Source organism: Stenella coeruleoalba, assembly GCF_951394435.1.
Source record: "Stenella coeruleoalba genome assembly, chromosome: 11".
NCBI lineage: Eukaryota > Metazoa > Chordata > Mammalia > Artiodactyla > Delphinidae > Stenella > Stenella coeruleoalba.
This window is the reverse complement of record NC_137157.1, coordinates 69,684,146-69,704,397: the sequence shown is the minus strand read 5'-3', so window position 1 is coordinate 69,704,397 and position 20,252 is coordinate 69,684,146. Positions and strand designations below refer to the sequence as shown.

The following is a 20,252-nucleotide window of genomic DNA, read 5'->3' as shown; positions in this document are numbered from 1 at the left end:
AGAAGTAATGGATGTCACTCCCAAAATTAGGTTATAAAAAGACAGTGGCTCCCGTTTTGGTGACTTTCACCCAGATATCTTGCTTTGGGGTAAGCAAGCTGCCATGTTGTGAGCAGCCCCATGGACAGGTCCACATGACCAATAAATTAATGTATCTGGCCAACAACCAGAGTCCTGAGGCCTGCCAACAGCTGGAAGCAGGTATTCTAAGGTCTGCTGACAACCCTGAGTGAGCTTAGTTGTGGATCCTCCCTCAGTTGAGCCTGAGAGATCCTGAGCCAGAACCACCTGCTAAACGGCTTCTGAATTCTTGACAAGGAAGGAAAGGAGCAAGAAAGGAAGGAAGGGAGAGAGGGAGGGAGGGAGAGAAGATAATAAATGCTGATTGTTTTTGGCCACTGAGTTTTGTGGTAACTTGTTATAAAGCAACAGGTAACTAATATGGAAAGCATTACAAAGTAATTAGTATTACGCTAAAAGTTGCAAAGTGACTATTAATTAGGTTCCTAAAAAGGAACTCACAGAAAATATGAGTTAATGGGTGGGGGCCCAATTTGGAATTTGGTTCTTGGTTTTTAGGTCCAAAAATTCAACCTAAAGCTAAAGCAGGTAAGACTCAACTGAACTATACCAACCAACCTCCTCAGACTGCTTAATAAACCACACACCACCTTCCAGGGCATTTCCTTCCCAACAAATCTGGACAGAACCAAAGCATTACAAAGAACTGCATAATGCACACAGTCTAAGTATGCAGCAGCCCTGAAAACTGGTTGTTGTGTCTACAAGCTACTTTTTTTAACTGAAATTTTTTAAAGTTTAAGATGCAGTTAACTTAAATATAAAGAAGCCTACATTACTACAACTCCAGAATAAAGCACCATTCTAGCAACCGCCAAATAATCTCTCACTTCCTACCACCTCCTGTACTATGCTAAACACTAACCAGTTGGCTGTGTGGTTTTTCTTTTTATATTATTTTGTGTTCTAGTCATTCTTCCTAAGGATACCTTAATCACATTAATTGATCTTCAACAATATTCTGATCTTCCTAATTTGACAAATACCCTAGTCCCATAATTAAGCACCACATTTTATAAACCGTATCTTAAAATGGGATACTTCTGTAGAAAAGTAATATCCTCTATTCTTAATAGTTTCTAGTTCAAGGAAACATTTTCCTGATCCTAGTCCAAAATGTGAGAAGCATTAGTCCTTCATTAGCTAATTATAGTTAGTATCCAAGTTAAAGATCAGTTGGCCAAAACGTTCGTTCGGTTTTTTCCATAAGATGGCTCTAGTAGCACTTAGTTGTCTTTAACTTCATTCGAAACAATTTTGTTAGACTGTATGTGACAGCTGTCATATCAGCGTGCATTTTAAAAAAGACTTATCAAATTGGTGAATTTCTGTGTAGCCATTTTTTTTTTTTTTTGCGGTACGCGGGCCTCTCATCGCCGTGGCCTCTCCCGTTGCGGAAAACAGGCTCCGGACGCGCAGGCTCAGCGGTCATGGCTCACGGGCCCAGCCGCCCCGCGGCACGTGGGATCCTCCCGGACCGGGGCACAAACCCGCGTCCCCCGCATCGGCAGGCGGACTCTCAACCACTGCGCCACCAGGGAAGCCCCTGTGTAGCCATTTTAATACTGAAGATGGAAGAAAATAAGTAACATTTTCGGCATATTATGTTTTATTGTTTCAAGAAAGGTAAAACGCAACTGAAACACACGAAAAAGATTTGTGCAGTTTTCTGAAGTTTCATGCTGGAGATTTCTCACTGGACGATGCTCCACGGTCAGGTAGACCAGTTGAAGTTGATCAAATCGAGACATTAATTGAGAACAATCAACGATATACCACGCGGGAAATAGCCAACATACTCAAAATATCCAAATTAAGCATTGAAAAACATTTGCACCAGCTTGGTTATGTTAATCGTTTTGATGTTTGGGTTCCACCTAAGTTAAGTGAAAAAAACCTTCCTGACTGTATTTCCACATGAGATTCTCTACTGAAACATAATGAAAACATTCCGTTTTGAAAACAAATTGTGACAGGCAATGAAAAGTGGATACTGTACAATAATGTGGAACAGAAGAGATTGTGGGGCAAGCGAAATGAACCACCAACAACCACACCAAAGGCCGGTCTTCATCCAAAGAAAGTGATGTTGTGTATATGGTGGGATTGGAAGGGAGTCCTCTAATATGAGCTCCTTCTGGAAAACCAAACAATTAATTCCAACAAGTACTGCTCCCAATTAGACCAAGTGAAAGCAGCACTCGACAAAGAGCGTCTGATATTAGTCAACAGAAAACGCATAACCTTCCATCAGGATAACACAAGACTGTGTGTTTCTTTGACGACCAGGCAAAAACTGTTACAGCTTGGCTGAGAAGTTCTGATTCATCCGCCGTATTCACCAGACATGGCACCTTCAGATTTCCGTTTATTTCAGTCTTTACAAAATTCTCTTAATGCACAAAATTTCAGTTCCCTGGAAGACTGTAAAAGGCACCTGGAACAGTTCTTTGCTCAAAAAGATAAAAATTTTTGGGAAGACAGAATTACGAAGTTGCCTGAAAAATGGCAGAAGGTAGTGGAACAAAAGGGTGAATATGTTGTTCAATAAAGTTCTTGGTAAAAATGAAAAACATGTCTTTTATTTTTACTTAAAAACCAAAGGCACTTTTTGGCCAACCCAATACACAAAAATAACAGCTAACAATACTCTGCATGTCAACAATTATGTCAACACAATAAGGAAATCAATCTTTTACTTTGCAGTTTCAAATTTTTTCTCACCTTTTCTGACCATATTAAAATTAATCTAACGAGATTCTAAGCCCTGTATTAATTTTCAAATCAATTCTTAATAACTATCTCTAAAACATAAGTGCATATTCTTGATGTAAAACATTTATTTTTAAACAAATTTATTTATTTTATTTTTATTTTGGCTGCACTGGATCTTTGTTGCTGCACGTGGGCTTTCTCTAGTTGCGGCAAGCGGGGGCTACTCTTCATTGCATTGCGTGGGCTTCTATTGCGGTGGCTTCTCTTGTTGCAGAGCACGGGCTCTAGGCATGCGGGCTTCAGTAGTTGTGACTTGCGGGCTCTAGAGCACAGGCTCAGTAGTTGTGGTGCACGGGCTTAGTTACTCCGTAGCATATGGGATCTTCCCGGACCAGGGATCAAACTCACGTCCCCTGCACTGGCAGGCAGATTCTTAACCACTGCGCCACCAGGGAAGTCCTGTAAAACTGATTTATAAAACAATGGCAAATTTTTCTAATATAATAAGTTTCAAATAGTCTAAGGTCAACAGTAATAGTGCAACCTACTGACTATATTCTAAATAATAACTTTGTTATTCAGCACTCATAAAATCTGAATTATGGATATTAAGTTAAATGAACTTATACTTCTCAAAAGAGATAACCCACAAGTGGGCTTATTAGAGCTTGTCTAGCATGGCATTAAAAGGTCACAAAATTATGTTTTGCCTTAAAAAAAATCTGAATCATGGGGCTTCCCTGGTGGCGCAGTGGTTGAGAGTCCGCCTGCCGATGCAGGGGACACGAGTTGGGGCCCCAGTCCGGGAAGATCCCACATGCTGGGCCCGTGAGCCATGGCCGCTGAGCCTGCGCGTCCAGAGCCTGTGCTCCGCAACGGGAGAGACCACAAGAGTGAGAAGCCCGCGTACCGCAAAAAAAAAAAAAAAAAAAAAAAAAAAAAAAAATCTGAAACATGGATCACATCAAATCCCATACACTCCACAATGACTACCACTTTACAGACCAAATATACTGTACAGTTTTATGAAAAGTGCTGTGATTTGCTTGGTTAGCTGACCTAATGCTATGATTCATTCCTTCTAAAAACAGAAGATAAGGACTTCTTCAAACTATACACGCTCCCTCACAATTAACTATGCAGTTTTCCAAGAAAGCATTCCAAGTTGTTGTACTTACCACTTAAAAAATTCTTGATACCAACATGGACCCAATTTTTTAAATTAATTCTATTAATTTCTATAACCAGGAGTTACCTGTAAAAGTAGAGGCTTGGTGATATTTAGATAAGAATGCTCTAGATCATTAGAGCACTCTTCCTTGAAACAAGTTAGTTAGTAACATAATTTTACTCATCTCCTGACCTACCATTATTAATCTCCTTTATTAGATATAATTTAGAATGTTGTAACTACCATGGAAAGCTTAGTGCAAGCACTATGCAGGATTATAATCTTGTTACAATTTAAAATATAAATGTTAATGCAACACTTGTTAAAATAAACATTACACAGAATGCAAAGGAAAAATTAAGATTCTGATGAAAGTAAAAGCCATTTGCCATGGCCAACCACATCCCCTCCTTTTGAAAATATTCTCTTCCCTCTATTCCCATAACATTACACTCTCCTGGGCTTCTCACTCCCTACTTAATTTTTCTTTCTCCTCTGTTTCTTTCTTCATCTTTGTAGGATTCTCTTCTTCCACCACCACAAGGAAGTGATGATGTTTCTCAAGTTTCTGTCCTGGGTTCTCTTTTCTCATGCTGTTCTATCTATTCTCTCCTTGATCTGTCTCACTCCCATGGCTTCAATTTGGTCATGTATGCTGATGACAAACAAACATGTATTTATAGCCCTCATCTCCTTCCTAAGCTTAAGCCCCACATATCCAACTGCCTCATAGATCCCCCTTCTCAGATTTCTCTCAGATGCTTGAAATTCAACAAACCTAAAAGTGAACCACTACCTTCCCCAAAACCTGTCCTTCCTCTTGTTTCCGGTCAGTGACAAGTACCACCATTTACCTAGCTGCATAATTAAGCCAGAATCCTGGGATTTATCCTTGATTCTTCCCTCTCTAAAACCCAAATTCCTATCTCTCACAACCATATCCAACCATCCATCAAGTCCTATACATTTTCTACTAAACATATCTAGAATCCATTCACTTCTCTCTCCTACTGGCATTATCCTTGTTTGGGCCACTACTGTCTCTTGCCTAGACTACTGCAACAGCTTCCACCAAATGGTTTCTCTACCGCTAGTTAAGATTCAACACAATAATCACAACGTAGAATAAAATGCTACTTGCTGTGGTTTCAACTATGTATTGTGTCGATGACAAAAGAAAACATTTTTTAAACTGCTGAAAAAGTTGAGTATGAAGGTAATTTAGGTTGACACAAGTTCTTTTATGAAGTAAATGTGCATAATTAGACATACTCTACCCAACTCACAGGCCCATGAAATGAAATGATGTAAATGTTCCTTAAAAACAAGTGGAAAACAGTTTAAAGCAACAACAGAATCAGATAAATGATAAAGAGACTTTGCAGTTCGGTTAAGCATTGTCAGTACCTACGCAAGACACAAAGACAGACACTGGGATTTTTTATTAATATCATTTACAATTATTACTATTATTATTAACTAAAAATTATGTTAAGTTCCTTACATCATTTATCACATTTAATCATCACCACAAAGCCCTATGGTTAGATGACCATAAATGGCATGGTGGGGATTTAAACTAAAATGTGATTCTGGACCGGTCGCACTACTCTCAAGGAAATTACAGTTCAGGGAAGGAGAGAGAAACAAAATGAAATATTTTCAATACACTGTGTAAACATAATCATCACATTTTGCACAGAATGCTTTAAGAGTAATTGAAAGGGCATTCATTCTGGCCTATGGATAAAGAAATGCTTCTTGAGAGAGATGATGCCTTGAGCAATCATAAAGAGTAAGAAAGAAACTGTGGAGGATAAGAGAGTACAAAGCAGAGGAAATAATATAAACAAGACACTGTGGCCTAAAAAAGACCATGACCATGCCGTCTGACCATCCAACCTTGAAAGCAGACTTACTCTTTAACTCTGACAAATAGTTAAAAAAAAAAAAAACAACTTTGCTTTTAACTATTCAATTCTTAAGTCTATATATACTGCTTACCACTATTACACTACCAAAGTACTTTCTAGATGTAAAGACTTTTACTGGTAAGGCCCAAATGTTTATGTGACAGTACACATCAGCTTAACACACACACACACACACACACACACACACACACACACACACACACACACACACACACACACACATACACACACACACACACACACACACACACGAAGGGAAGAGAAGAAACAGGCAGAGAGGGAGGGAGGAAAGGAGGGTAAGAGGGTGAAAATATCCCTGAAGCAATTTGTGGAAGTATTATTTTTTAGTAGAAAACACTTCTTATGTTCTGGTTTTGTCAGTCACCCACTAGAATCCACACATTTGACAATAGGGACTGTTATATATGGAAGTCTATTAATATATTACCACTCATGTATTTCACTGTTTCAGCTAATATTTTTTGAGGACTTACTGTATGCCAGGCACTGTGCCAAGTACTTTACAAGAATTATCTCATTTAATCCTCACAACACTTGGTTGTTATTATCATCTCCATTTTACAACTGAAAGAACTGAGGCTCAAAGTTAGTAACTTTCACAAGTTCACACAGCCAGTAAGTGGTGAGACTAATATATAAGCACAAATAGTTGAGCTCCAGAATCAAAACTCTTCACCACTATACTACATAATTGCAAGCAACTCATAAATATAGACATTCTTTTCTTTTTTCTGCTTTCCATTATCATGAGTACACATAAAAATTAAAAACAAATACACAGTGGAAAAATAAAACTAGATATATTTTCCTGCACTAAAAACATGTATAATGAAATCCTACATAAGTGGAAGATGGCAAGACTACAATTAAAATGTAAATTACCAAGGAATATTACAGAAAAGTGCTGTGTGAATCAGAGACATTAAGTTTACAAAAAGTTGGCAACAAGGGAATACTGAGCAAAATTGATAACCACATTCATATAGATGATGAAATAGCCTTAAGTTTTATCAAAAAGTACAATTTGATGACATTATGAATTTAAAATATTTTTCATCTGTAAGTTGTACTGCTCATTACTTATCAATGATTATAGAGCCCTGGGCCTTATCAGCCTTGGTCTTAAAAAAGAAAGCAAAATGTCTAAGAAGATGGGTGAGAAAAAAGGAAAGGAACAGGGAAGGAGGGAGAAAGAAAAAAGGCTTTTCAAAGGGAAAAGCTTCAAATCTCCCCACCATTATACAAAACTCATTATTAGCTCTTCCCTTTGAAATGTGAGGCTAAGAATTAGTCACACAATTAATCCAGCCTGTGCTGAGCAGAATTTGAGTGGTAGAAGGCTAAATGGACGGAACAGGGCAATGATTCTCAAAAAAAAGGTTTTAATAGCAAAACTCATTTAGGAAATAAAAATTAAGAGAAATCCTAACAAATAAAATGTATAAGAGCATAGATGATCTGGCTGAAGTGGAGTGTGGGAACACAAAGTCCCACTTGTTTGCTCCCATTGGCAGCCACTGAGATAATTTCAGGAGATCTCGGGGCTCCAAAGAGCACAATTCAAAACCTCTGGGCCCTTTTGAGGGAAGGACAGCTCTCTCTACGCCAAGAAACCTGTTACTTGATTCTTACTGGCAAACCCATCTCCTCCTTACTCCCTTATTTCCTGCAACTTGCTCTCTCACAAGAGGCTTCCCAAAGCTGGCCCTGAAAGAACAGTACGGCTAAAGGAATGGATGGCTGTGCGTTCAATGCTGTGCTAACATCTCTCTGGCCTGAGAGATGTTATGATGGTGGGCATTCTTATTTTCCTCCTTACACTTTAGTATCTTCAATGAACATGCAACACTTTTATCATCAGAAAAAGAGTTATTATCTTAAAGAAATAAATAATTCTATCCCCCATGCCCAGGTTACTTACGTTCACACTTGAAACTACTACTTTATTAAGATTTACCTAAAACAGGAAAGATTTTCTAGTAAATAAAGGAATGAGAACATTTTAGAAAGTAGGCTAGGAGACTCTGGGCCCTGGGTAGACAAAAAGTAAATAAAAAAAAGGATGGAGAAAGATGAAAAAAGGACCAAAACAACTTTGCCTACTTTACAAATACACATAGAGCTCTACTTCCTGAGTAACTACTTCTCTGGCATTGAATATAATCCACTTGCTGCTGTTTTAGGTTGATCATTGCTAGTATATACTATAAAGGATGATATTGTGTAAAAGAACCCTGATCAGACTATAAATTATGTAAAGGTGAAGTGATTTATTTAGCTCATGTCTAAAAACTGTCAGAGAACTGTACAAATTTTTTATCATACACACACATTCACATACACTCAAATTTGTAATTTGTTATACTATCAGAGATTCTTAGAATTTATATCACAAATAAAAGAGGGAAATAATATTTACTGGGATTTTTCTCCTAAGAAATACTATGATATCAAAGAAGTCAAGATATACACAATAAACGTTATTGTAAAAGACATCAAAATGAAGTTTGACATTTTAACTTCAAAAATATTTCTTAAAATAGAGAAAACAACCGACCGTCATTTTGTTTTTCATTCACTATAGTGCTAGCCCAGATTTTAACATAAGTTCTTATATCAGTTGTAAGTAGTAGGTTTAATGTTAGAAGTTCTCAAGATGTACAGCACTAGATGCAGGTATGATGAAATTTACAAGAAGAAATCCTTAAGAAGTTACTTGCTACAAATTTGAATGCTACCACAGCAAGGTAATAAAAAGGACTTAGAAATCCAAACATTTGAATCTAGCACTAACCAACTATTGACCTTGAACAGCTCAATCTTTCCAGGCCTGTTTTCTTACTTGTCAAGAGGCTACTAAGCTAGAGCCATGAGTTCCAACAAATAGAAAAGACCTCACCCAGCAGATTGCTATGCATTACCTGGCAGTTCTCTAAGACTGCAGGACAGCAAGAATCCTCCAGAGTTGAAAATCCCAGAGGAAAGGGTTTGGAAACAATAGTGGCCTCAACAATTTCAAAAGTTTAAATAATAACATCTCTACCCCATACCCCTCAAGATCTTCCCCCTGAAAATTATCTTATCTCTACCACTAAGGTTTCAAGAAATAAAAAATAGCCTCTCTCAGAAAATGACTAAACACTTTGGAAGCTCTTAAAAGGTTCCTTCCAGCTCTAAAATTCTCAGTAATTCTGTAAATTTCCATAATAAACAACATTACAGAGCAAAATGCCTACTGAATCTTTTTTTTTTTCTTTTTTTTTTTTTTTAGAGGTACATGGGCCTTTCACTGTCGCGGCCTCTCCCGTCGCGGAGCACAGGCTCCGGACGTGCAGGCTCAGCGGCCATGGCTCACGGGCTGAGCCGCTCAGCGGCTTGTGGTGTCCTCCCGGACCGGGGCACGAACCCGTGTCCCCTGCATCGGCAGGTGGACTCTCAACCACTGCGCCACCAGGGAAGCCCCCCTACTGAATCTTTTAAAACAGACGATTATCAACCACAGGTCATATATAACAAAAGGTAGAGATTTTAGCAATCATGAAAGCCAATAAACACTGTTAAGTGTTCAGTAAATATTTGTTAAATGAATAATTTAGTTTCAAAGTCACGATGACATAATAATATTTTACACACTTGTAAAACCACTAACATTACAAGTTATAAAAGATAATTATTTAAGGAAAATGTGTCTTTAAAAAAAAAAACACCTAAGGTTTCATTGAATGAAAACTTGATACCCCACAGAATGCTAATCTTTCTACCAAAGTATGTTGGCCAGATATCCAACCTTGAAGGAAAGAGGAATAAGCAAAGAAACCTAGAATAAGCGTGTGCAGAATTCTAGAATTTTGTTCACTTCTGATAATTTATTTCCAATAATTCACACATGTATACAGGAGGGTTCTTTTCCAAATAATGACTTAACCTGTATCAAAATTCCAACTTTTTCAAAGCTTATTGAAAAAATAATAATAACTTCCTTTCTAATACCTATATTCCTCTTTCAACAAAACTTTACTGAACACCTATTATTTCCCAGGCACTTGGTTAAACATCTTCGAAAAAGATAATGAAAAACTCATATTCCTCTTAAGAAGCTCATAACGAGAGTAAATGCATACATCTAACAGAACCATAGTATGCTAAATGATAGAATAAAGGTAAGCATCACAAATTGACTTTGAGGAACTAATTCCAGGAAGAGAATACAGCCATCCTCCTCTCTCTGGCTAATTTGTCCCATTGAGAGAGAATACTCAGCTTCATAAGAAAGACAAAATCAACTCTGGGTTTATGAGGAAATGCTGAAGTTAGATAGAGATCACAATCAGAGATATCAACAAAAAACACAAAGGAATGCAAGTTTGGGATGGGCTTAGGAGAATGTCACAGGGACTAGATATGTGAGCTGGATCTTGAAGAATAAGCAGTTAACGAGCAAGGCAAAATAACAAATTCTAGAAAGATATCAATGACTAATCTTTTTAGCTTGACTGAACAATTAGAAATAATAAAGAAGCACAAGATGAGGGAAAATTCTTTTTTCAACGTCTGCCTATTTCTATAGTTATATAGGTGTCTGCTAATTTGTACAATTGATTTATCTTTGAAAGTAACATGTTCATAGATAACATAATACTGTCTCAATCATAAGGTAAAAATTACTTCCATTTGAATTATAATTAAATTTAATTCATCCCATTAATTTTAAATTCAGTGTAGTTCAAACAAATGCAAAATCTGAATTCTAAACTATTTTTCAATTAAACAATCACAAATACTACAAATCTATGTTTAGTATATTTTAGTTTTTGATAGGCTCTTGACATCAACTATTTTAACTTTAAATATCATTTAACAGAGAACCCACAATTTAATCGAGTAATAAAATATATTTCATAATATGCTGTACTCTTTCATGACTTCAGTAGTTTAGGAGAAACACTTCTCATTTTCAGCTATACTAAGTAAATTTCAGTAATCTAAATAACAAGACCTAAAGAAAATGTTGTGAGGTAATAAATACACAATTTTCCAAAGTTATACCTTAAAAATGCTAAGGTATTCATGTACAATGTCATCCTTGAAATAATGCTACAACATGAAACTTATATAATGTTATATGTCAATACAAAAAAATGATAAAGCTAAAAATGTTCTAAAACTGGGATAAAAGTTTTATTTTCTCTTGTACACATACATGCTTTTGAGAATGTGTATAAGAATAAAATATGGTAAGACGTGCTAAGTTCTTTATGTTTTTATTTAATCTTCAAAATAATCAAATACTGTGTTATAAAAATACTATTCCCGTGTTTAAATACTCAGAATCACTCATCTCAGTTACTCATCTAACTATAAAAATTGTGCTTTTAATCAAATAACACAGTATCAAAATATGAAGCAAAATTGTGAAAATAAAAATAATGCTGAATCAATAAATACCTACAAATTATGGACAAAATAATCTGGTAATATTGTTACAAATATAATCGCAAAAGTTATTGGAGGGCTTCCCTGGTGGTGCAGTGGTTGAGAGTCTGCCTGCCGATGCAGGGGACACGGGTTCGTGCCCCCGTCCGGGAAGATCCCACATGCCGCGGAGTGGCTGGGCCCGTGAGCCATGGCCGCTGAGCCTGAGCATCCGGAGCCTGTGCTCCACAACGGAAGAGGCCACAGCAGTGAGAGGCCCACGTACTGCAGAAAAAAAAAAAAAAAAAAAAAAAAGGCTGCCAACATCAAATACTACTGAGGTGACATGGAAAGAAGACTGAGATTAGGTCCCTGAGTTTAACAACTAGGTCACTAGGTTATATCAGAGCTCTCACTCAACAAAGGATAAAGGAAAGGGAAAGAATGCCTGCCGAAGTAAACCTGCTGTATACAGAAACCAAAGCTAATAAGACTCTATGCCAATAGTGTATAAACTTTTTGCTCTCAGGAACTCTTTATACTCTCAAAAGTTAAAAGAGCTTTTGTTTATCTAGGTCTTATCTAAATCAAGAAATAAATTACTATATCAAAAATAAAAACTGAGAAAAAAACTTAAATATACATTATTTCATTTTTAAAAAATCATATTTTAATATAAATAATATACTTTTATGAGAAAACTCTATATTTTCCAAAACAAAGATAACTTTGTGTGAAGAGTTGTAATTGTATATTTTTAGCTTAGCGGTACTCAACTACCCAGCTTAATGGAAGACATCTGGATTGTCATATCTCCTTCTGCATTCAATTTGTTGCAATGTGTTGTTTTGTTTCAAGAATATGAAGAAAATCTCGACTCCCACAACTATGTAGTTGAAAAAGGGAGGAGTATTTTAATAGGCTTTTCAGATAATTGTGGATATTCTTCTTTGATACTAAATAAAAGCACAACAAAGAGCTGTTTCTCAAATGTTAGCTGCATGTGAAATCTGGAAGCACGTCAATGAAGTTTTCATAGTGTTCCCTTAAAATCCATTAGTTTATTTTATACTTTGAGTGGATTATCTATGCATGGTTTTGTAACATCATACACTGGTTACTGGGAAATACTGGTTTACTGAGTGATGCAAATTTTCCAAATGTTGACAAACCACATAATAAAATATCAGAAATTACATTCATTGATATAACCATCTGATCTCATCTTTAAACTACTAGGAGGCTCTTAAGCTCACTGTAGTGGTTACAAGTTTTCAAAAATTCTAATTTTCACTTGAAAGCTCAATTTTTATCATTGGCAACAAATATTATCAATTGTTTTCTCCGAAGTGACAAACTTACTGTGTTCATTTTTGAGAAAATTGCTAAATATCCAAGTCTGAATAACCACAGTTTGCCAGGCATTCTCTCAAATAAAAATAACGTTCTATGAAAAAAGCTAGTTCTGCTCAAAACTCAAACAACTACAAACAACTCCAACTGCTCTCTCGCGACTCACCCACACTAGTTTGGTATGCAGCAGGAGTGCTTTACTTGTACTTCCCAGTTCATCAGACAGAATATTAAAGAAGACACAAGACTTGCTAAAATTAGTCATTTTTACTGCTTCATGAACAATATTCTTAAGTGAAACTAGCATTATTTTTACTGCATGTGCATGGTGGTGAAGATTACGATGAATATAGCAATGTGGTGCCACTGCTTTGATTTATGCTAAAGAGCCAGCAGTTTTACTCACCATTGCCTCTGTACCACCTCCTCAAGTGTCAACACAGTGAAAAAGGCAAATAACATCTTAGTATGATTATGAACTCCCTAAAAGGTCCTCAGGGACCCTCAGGGTTCATCAGATCACACTTTGAAAACCACTACTATCCAAACACTAATCACTTTCAAAATTTCTCTTAAACAATGAACCCGTGTGACTACTCTAACCCAAGATGTAGAGAGAAAAACAAACCAACCAACCTCCTAGAATAAGGAGTCTCTGAACAACACCTGTGTGGTAGCTGGAAAGGCTCCTCAGGTAAGGGAGGCTCAGAACTCTGCATTCTGAAAAACAGACTGACTGAGATGGTCCGCAATTCTTTCCTCACATTCCCACACCAAGGGTCTAGGAGAATCTGCCAAGCCTCAAATTAGAAGACAGAAAGCAAGTATGACAAGACAACGATGATACTGGAAAAGAGTTTTATCAGATGATAACTGGTTTAATTTTCTTCAAAATGTGAATTTTATATTGTTTACTCCCATTTTATAGAAGCTGAAATAACTCATTCTTTTTAACAACAGTCAGATCCTAACCATAATACTTGTTCAATTATAAACACTATTTCTTTTAACAAGAAAATTTCACCTCTTCAGCTCACACATGAAGATTTGCTAATACTACCTCATGTACAGAGTTGGTTACAATTCAAAGTGTTTCTGAATTCACAGCAAATCATAAAATTTTACAGAAGAAACAAACATCTATTTTGCCCACCACTGTATGTCTAGTACCTAGCTCAGCCCTCGTACAAAGTAAGACGTTCAATAAAAACTGCTGAATGTTGAAGTGGTTGAAATGAGACAAGAATTCACTGCCAGACTCCTAGTATAACACCCAGTACTCTTGCTAATATGTGAAATCTTTCTCATCGTTCTCTAACATAACATCTCTGAGAAACCTAAAGGGACTACTACAATTTATCCTGAGAAAATATAACATTACCTGTTACGCTTGAAATTACATTTGAAAGCCTGCTCTGGACTAGGTGTTTTATGGGTTCTCATTTAGATCACAGTTCAAAACCAAAACAAATAGCTCTAACATTTTCATTTTTAACTATCTGCGATCTGAATTAAGCATTAATTTCTATTTCTATATGAAGTGGCAATAAGATACTAGTCTAACTCAATACATTGATTGTACTACCCTCACACACACTATACTAAATATTTCTTTTTCTCTGATGATTCAGAATGGTTCTTGATTTCTTAAAGTTTCTTAGGTTTATATTTGAGACACTTACTGCGTTAAAAGAATTTCAAATATAAAGATGAAGGAAATTGTGTAGTACCTTTGAAAATAATTGTCACTGTAACTTTTTCATTTTTACATTTTTCCTGTCAGTTTGACATTTATCATTGATTCTTTCACAAAAGCACATTGTAGAAAACTTCACTTTTGAACTATCTAGTTATTTAGATTCTAGATTTTAAAAAAGATTAGTGAAATTTAAACTAATTAAGGCCAGCAAGTACAAAATTAAAATTCAATCAGAGAAATGGCATACACTTAAAGAATATAATTTATCAATTTAGGAATTGAAGCTACTTCAAATCACATTTCATTTTGAAATACTGCTATCAATATAACCTCATTTCATTCCATACAGTTATTCTACAGAAGAACATGACCTACCAGGGATATTGCCAAAGGAAAAGGTCATCTGTTGCAATATAAAGGATTTGAATCAGATATCCTTTAAACAAAAAAGACTGTCAGAAAGACTTTAAAGGGAGGTCATGGGGCTTCCCTGGTGGCGCAGTGGTTGAGAGTCCGCCTGCCGATGCAGGGGACACGGGTTTGTGCCCTGGTCCAGGAAGAGCCCACATGCCGCGGAGCGGCTAGGCCCGTGAGCCATGGCCGCTGAGCCTGCGCGTCCAGAGCCTGTGCTCCGCAACGGAGAGGCCACAGCAGTGACTGGCCCGCGTACCACAAAAAAAAAAAAAGAAAAAAGAAAAAAAGGGAGGTCATGGACTCCATCTTCTCTGGAGGTTTAAAAAGAAGATTTTTCAAATTTCTGGGATTGGCTTAGACTTGGCCTCACATTTGGTGACTAAGACAAAATCAGTTCAAAGGTGAGTCTGACCCAAGGGATTCGAGTCCTGTTTGTCAGTCACAAAAACAAGTAATAAGCAAACTGCATCCCTGGGCTCTGCAGCTATCCAGTCCCTGCTTTAGTAATTGCCAACCTTATTCTTGAAATTACCCTAACTGCTAATTAACATGTCAGTCGTAGAGAATTATTTCTTCTAACTACTGAAACTTTTGCTTCTCCAGTGTTATGTAGCCCTTTAATCCTGTTTTTCTAATATTACCAGAGACAAATATTTTGTGGTGCAATCAATATCTGCCCTATTAACAGTGCCCTGTTCCATTGTTCTACCCAAACATGGATTCCACTCTGAATTTCAGAAACAATGGGAGAAAAATAACAGGTAACAGAGAAATTAGAGCTCTTAGGTTTAACTTAGGGCCAAAATCAAAAGAGAAGAGACAAATTCAGAGAGAGGAAGGAAGAAGCTGAGAGGGTCGTAGTGTAGAACACTTACTTTTAGGAACAGAGTGTCCCTTAGACTTCTGGTGAGTTGCCCAGAGCCTCTTCAGTTTCAATCCAAATGACAATGCTTCTCTGAGTCCTTCTCAAGTAATGTTTCCACCACTAAAAATTGGATCTATAAGAGCTCAGATGTACTGGTAAGAAATGTCAGGGGCCCCCATGTGGGCCTCAAGCCTCTTTTAAACTAGGCCCACTTCTCTGTCCTGGGCCAACTCCCCTGTGCACTATATTCCTTCTTCTTCCAGGTGCCAGGTATTCGGCCTGTTTCTTCTCTTCTGAGCTGCCACCACCTACTCTATTTCTCAGGGTTCCTCTAACCCCAAGACTGGCTGTGGAGTAGGACACCAGCTTCCCCCCTTCCTTGCTGTCCCTGCAAATAAACATACAGGCTCTTCTAGTTTCAGTATTTTTCTAGTGGCTACAAGAAAATAGAGAGGGAACAACAAAAAGCAACAATATCGCACCAGAGATTAAGATTATAAAAACTGTCTCCACATTAAAGTTCCTGCCTTTTCTGAAAATTGCTTATTGAGCGTTTAAAAAAGTACAAAGTACTAACATAGATATACAAATATAATCTAAGCCAAATCCAACCTTATATAGACTTAGAGATACAAAGATACTCTGCTTTTCAAAATACTTAAATCACGGGTCCAAAAATAGTTACCACATTCATTTTAGCAAATGGTACTTTTTTCTTTTTAGCATGTTCTGTTATATTCCCTTGAATTTAGCAGCTGTTTGAAAATTTTCTTTTTAAAGGACATGATTAAAATATTTAATATATTTTATCCAATGTAATGAGAATTAATATACGAAAAGCATATTGTGGTTTACAAAAAGACAGGTATGTCAAAAGCAGCTAGCTTCACTCAGCAAATCTTAAAATTTCAAGTTTTGACAACCATTTATGTGTTCACATTTAAAAATTTAATAAAATGCTGTAAATGGTGTTTAAAAATCTGGGTATCTCATTTTTAGGAATCTAACTCCTACTGAATATATTTATTCCTCTAATGTTACTATTGTATAGCCCTTTTTAAAAACAACAGTATAACGCATTAGTATTCTCATGATAATCCAGTTTCTAACAGACTTTAATCAAGAGTATATGCCATCTAAATATTAGGCCATAAATCACAGTAACTAAGTGCTGGCAGATCAAGAATGCCACAGACTTTGAATTTCCTGAATGATTTTCTTTATCCACTTAATACACTTAAGTGGTTTTTTAAAAGACTCTTATCATACTGTAAGCTTACAATAAAATAAAGACTGAAAATAAGCAGAGATCATTTTATCCCATTTGTATAGTCTAACAGATTGCCATCTAATCAAACTAAAGATATTCAGACACTTTCAGAAAAAATGTGTCCCTGTGACTGGGCTCACCTCCAACTATTTATTTATACAATATTAGAGGACCTGGGATTAAAAACACTACACGAACCCCTGATCTGACCCTTCCAGACGTCTATGTAAAAAAAAAAGGAAGCTTAATCTGTTGTGGATTCTATAATCAGATACTTTTTTGAGGAACGACATTAAATTACATCTTTCGCTCCTAAAGAGGATTTCATCGTTTTTCTTTGATTCCTGCACACTAACACAACAATGCAGCCAACGTTATTACATCCGGACTGTGTGGTGGGGAAGGGGTGGGGGGCGGGGGGTCATTACACCCAGCGACACGAATTAAATCGCAGTAGCTAATGCCTCCCTTAAACAATTTATTCTCTCTTGGCAGCAAAAACCGTTCCAGCCTCTTCAATTACCCCTCACCGCAAAGCATCGCTTGGGTCGCGATCAATCTGACCCAGTTCCTATCGCGGCCACCACCTCAGGCTCGCCTCCGCCCGCCGGGTCTGCCAGTGTCACGGGAGGGGGCGGCGGCCGCAGGGGCGTCCTTGGCGCCGCGAGCCGGTGGGCAGGCGCCGCGCGGGGCAAGCCCGGGACTCACCGGGTGGAGGTGCCCTTCCGCACATCGCACATCATGCACTTGAAGGCCTCGGCGCTGTTCCGGAAGGTGCAGACGCTACAGTCCCAGTAACCCTCATCCGAGGACGGCTTCGGCTGCCGCTTCGGCCTGCAGGACACAACCCGGACACGACGCGGCGCGGGGTCACCAGCGGGCCGCGCCCGGGCCCCGCGGCCGCCCCCGCCTCGCCCCCCGCCCCAGTCCCGCGACCCCAGCCCTGCAGGCCCCCAGCGCGCCAGGCTCCGGCTCGAAGGGGGAGGGGAGTCAGGAAGGCGGGGGCGTGAGCGCGGCCGCTGCCGCAGCAGCAGCCGCCGCCGCCGCCGCCGTCGCCGCCACCGCCGCTCGGACACCCCGAGCTGCCGCTCCGGCCGCCGCCATCGCGACTCCATTGTGGGGCGGCCGGCGCCGGCCCCTCAGGCGGCAGCGCTCGCGCAGCGGCGGCACCGCCCCCGTTTTCGCCCTTCTGCTCGGGCTGCGAGCGAGGCGGCCGCCTGAAGCCCGGCGCAAGGGCCCCGCCGCCCGCACAGTCCGGGCCCGGGGGCCCGGGCGCTGTTACCTGGTGGGGCTCTTCTTGTCTCCCATGGCTTGGCTACAAACGCACGCCGAGAGTCGCCGCCGCGGCCGCTCTATTTGTCAATAAGGAGGATAATAAGACGGGCGGAAGCGGGCGGGGGAGGAGGGAGGGGGCGGGGAAGGCCGCACCGCCGAGCTCCGGAGCCGCCGCCGGATCCCACGCAGCCTCCAGCTGTCGGGGAAACTCCTGCCTGGGCCACGTGACCCGCGCCCGCCAACCAGCGGCCGCGCCGGAGACTTCAAACGAGGCCAGCGCGGCCCAGCACTCGCGGCGAGTTCGCGGGCTGCCGCGTGGGGGTGGCCGCCGCAGCCTCAGGCGCGGTCACCGCCTCTCCGCCCGGTGCCGCCCGCTTCCTGTCGGCATCCTGGGAGCCCCTCCAGCGAGAGATGCTCTGTCATCCTGCGCGAAGCCTGGTCCAAGGCGGGGGCCGGCGTTCAGAGGTCAGCCCGACTCCGGAGCAGAGTGCGCGACTGCGGTCTCCAGGTAGAACCGCTTTCCGGGCCTGGGCGGTCCTTGGCGTCTCAGCCCTAGCTCGAAGGATACCCGGGGGCAGGCGGCAGCCACCAGTGAGCGCCATTGCTAGGTGCCTTAAGCCACTTGGTTTTGTGCACACAAATGCTCTACCAAGTAGGGATTGTCGCCCTTAATTTGGAGGAAACGAAACCGAGGCTCGAGAGGTTAGGTGACTTCCTCTATATTACCTAATTAGAAAAGGATAAAGCCAGGAATCTAACCCTGGTTTAATTCCAAATGCGCTCTTCTCGCCTCCCAGGCCTCTACAGTAGCTGCTTTAAAAAGAAACAACAACAAAAAACACTCATAAAACCTTTTTTCTTCTTTGTAAATAACGAGATTGCATGTGCCCTGAACGTTGTTAAGAAAAGAACACTTTCCTCCCAGGTCTCATTACCGTAGCGTACTGGATGCCCTCGTGTTGTACTGGACTCTGGCAACCCATCCAACTGGTCTCTGAAGCTCCAGCCCCACCTCCTCAATCTATTCAGTAATTCACAACCAGATTAATAATAAACGCGGGTAACATTATGTCACCACGCTGATCAAGAACTTTGCTAAGGCTCTGAGACTTCTTAGCCTAATGACACTTTTTACCACTATGTACTGGCACTTTGTAAATCTCTTTACATAAATGCATGTTTTAAAGGGCTCAGAGTACTATGCAAATGTTCTCATCAACTAGCCTATCCCTACATTTGAAAGAAGGAATTTAGGGACCAGGTTAAATGTTTTCTTTAATGAACTGGCCAGGATTAGAGCTCAGATACCCCGTCAGTATTTCACCAAGTCATGCTTGCTTTTTTTTTTTAATTGAAATATAGTTGATTTACAGTATTAGTTTCAGGTTACAGCATAGTGATTCAGTATTTTTACAGATTATACTCCATTATAAATATAACAAGATAATGGTTATAATTCCCTGTGCTGTACAATATATCTTTGTTGCTTATCTACTTTATACATAGTAGTTTGTATCTATTAATCCCATACCCCTAATTTGTCTCTCCCTGCTTCTCTCTCGCCTTTGGTAGCAAGTTTGTTTTTTATATCTGTGAGTCTGTTTCTATTTTCAAGCCCTGCTTTCTGATTAACCAAATCAGGTTTGCAATCTACAGCCGTTTCTGAACTCATCGCACCATCTGTGTTTTTTGCAAGCATCGCTTCTTATGACTCAGACCTCAATTCAGAAACCCAGAAACCATGAGGAATATGATTGAGGAAAGCATACAGAGATCTAAGGCCTAGTCTTCAATCTCTCAGTAATGTAATGGTAAATTTAGGTAAGTCACTTCCTTTTTTCCATCTGTAAGATAAAGGAGTTAAAACTATTATCTCAATGCAGGTCCCTTCCAAGTCTAAGGTATTGTGATGTTTTTAAATTCCTCAGCTGGATGGATTATCAAGGAGATTAACAAAAAGTGGCCTACTTGCAAAAGTGATGGCAACAAAGTATTTTTAAATCAAAAGAAAAGCAAATGGAGCACTCTAAAAATCCCCAACG

General features: G+C 39.3%; 1 protein-coding gene across 7 annotated transcripts in view; it reads right to left on the bottom strand.

Annotated features, from left to right (window-relative positions):
* YAF2 (YY1 associated factor 2) overlaps positions 1 to 18,356 on the bottom strand; it is a 65,793-nt gene extending 47,437 nt beyond the window's left edge. For 4 of the 7 annotated variants that reach the window (XR_013830594.1, XR_013830595.1, XR_013830596.1 and 1 more), the window contains exons 1-3: positions 18,218 to 18,356; positions 17,644 to 17,769; positions 15,676 to 16,053 (exon numbers count right to left, since the gene is read on the bottom strand). Coding sequence is in view for 3 of the 7 variants with exons in the window: in XM_079937850.1 (XP_079793976.1) it covers positions 17,644 to 17,769; positions 18,218 to 18,243 (152 nt within the window). In the remaining 4 variants the exon portion in view is untranslated. The remainder of the gene's footprint in view (positions 1 to 15,675; positions 16,054 to 17,643; positions 17,770 to 18,217) is intronic. The other 3 variants (XM_079937851.1, XM_079937850.1, XM_079937852.1) reach the window with 1 other exon arrangement.
* Between the last annotated feature and the right edge of the window lie 1,896 nt (positions 18,357 to 20,252).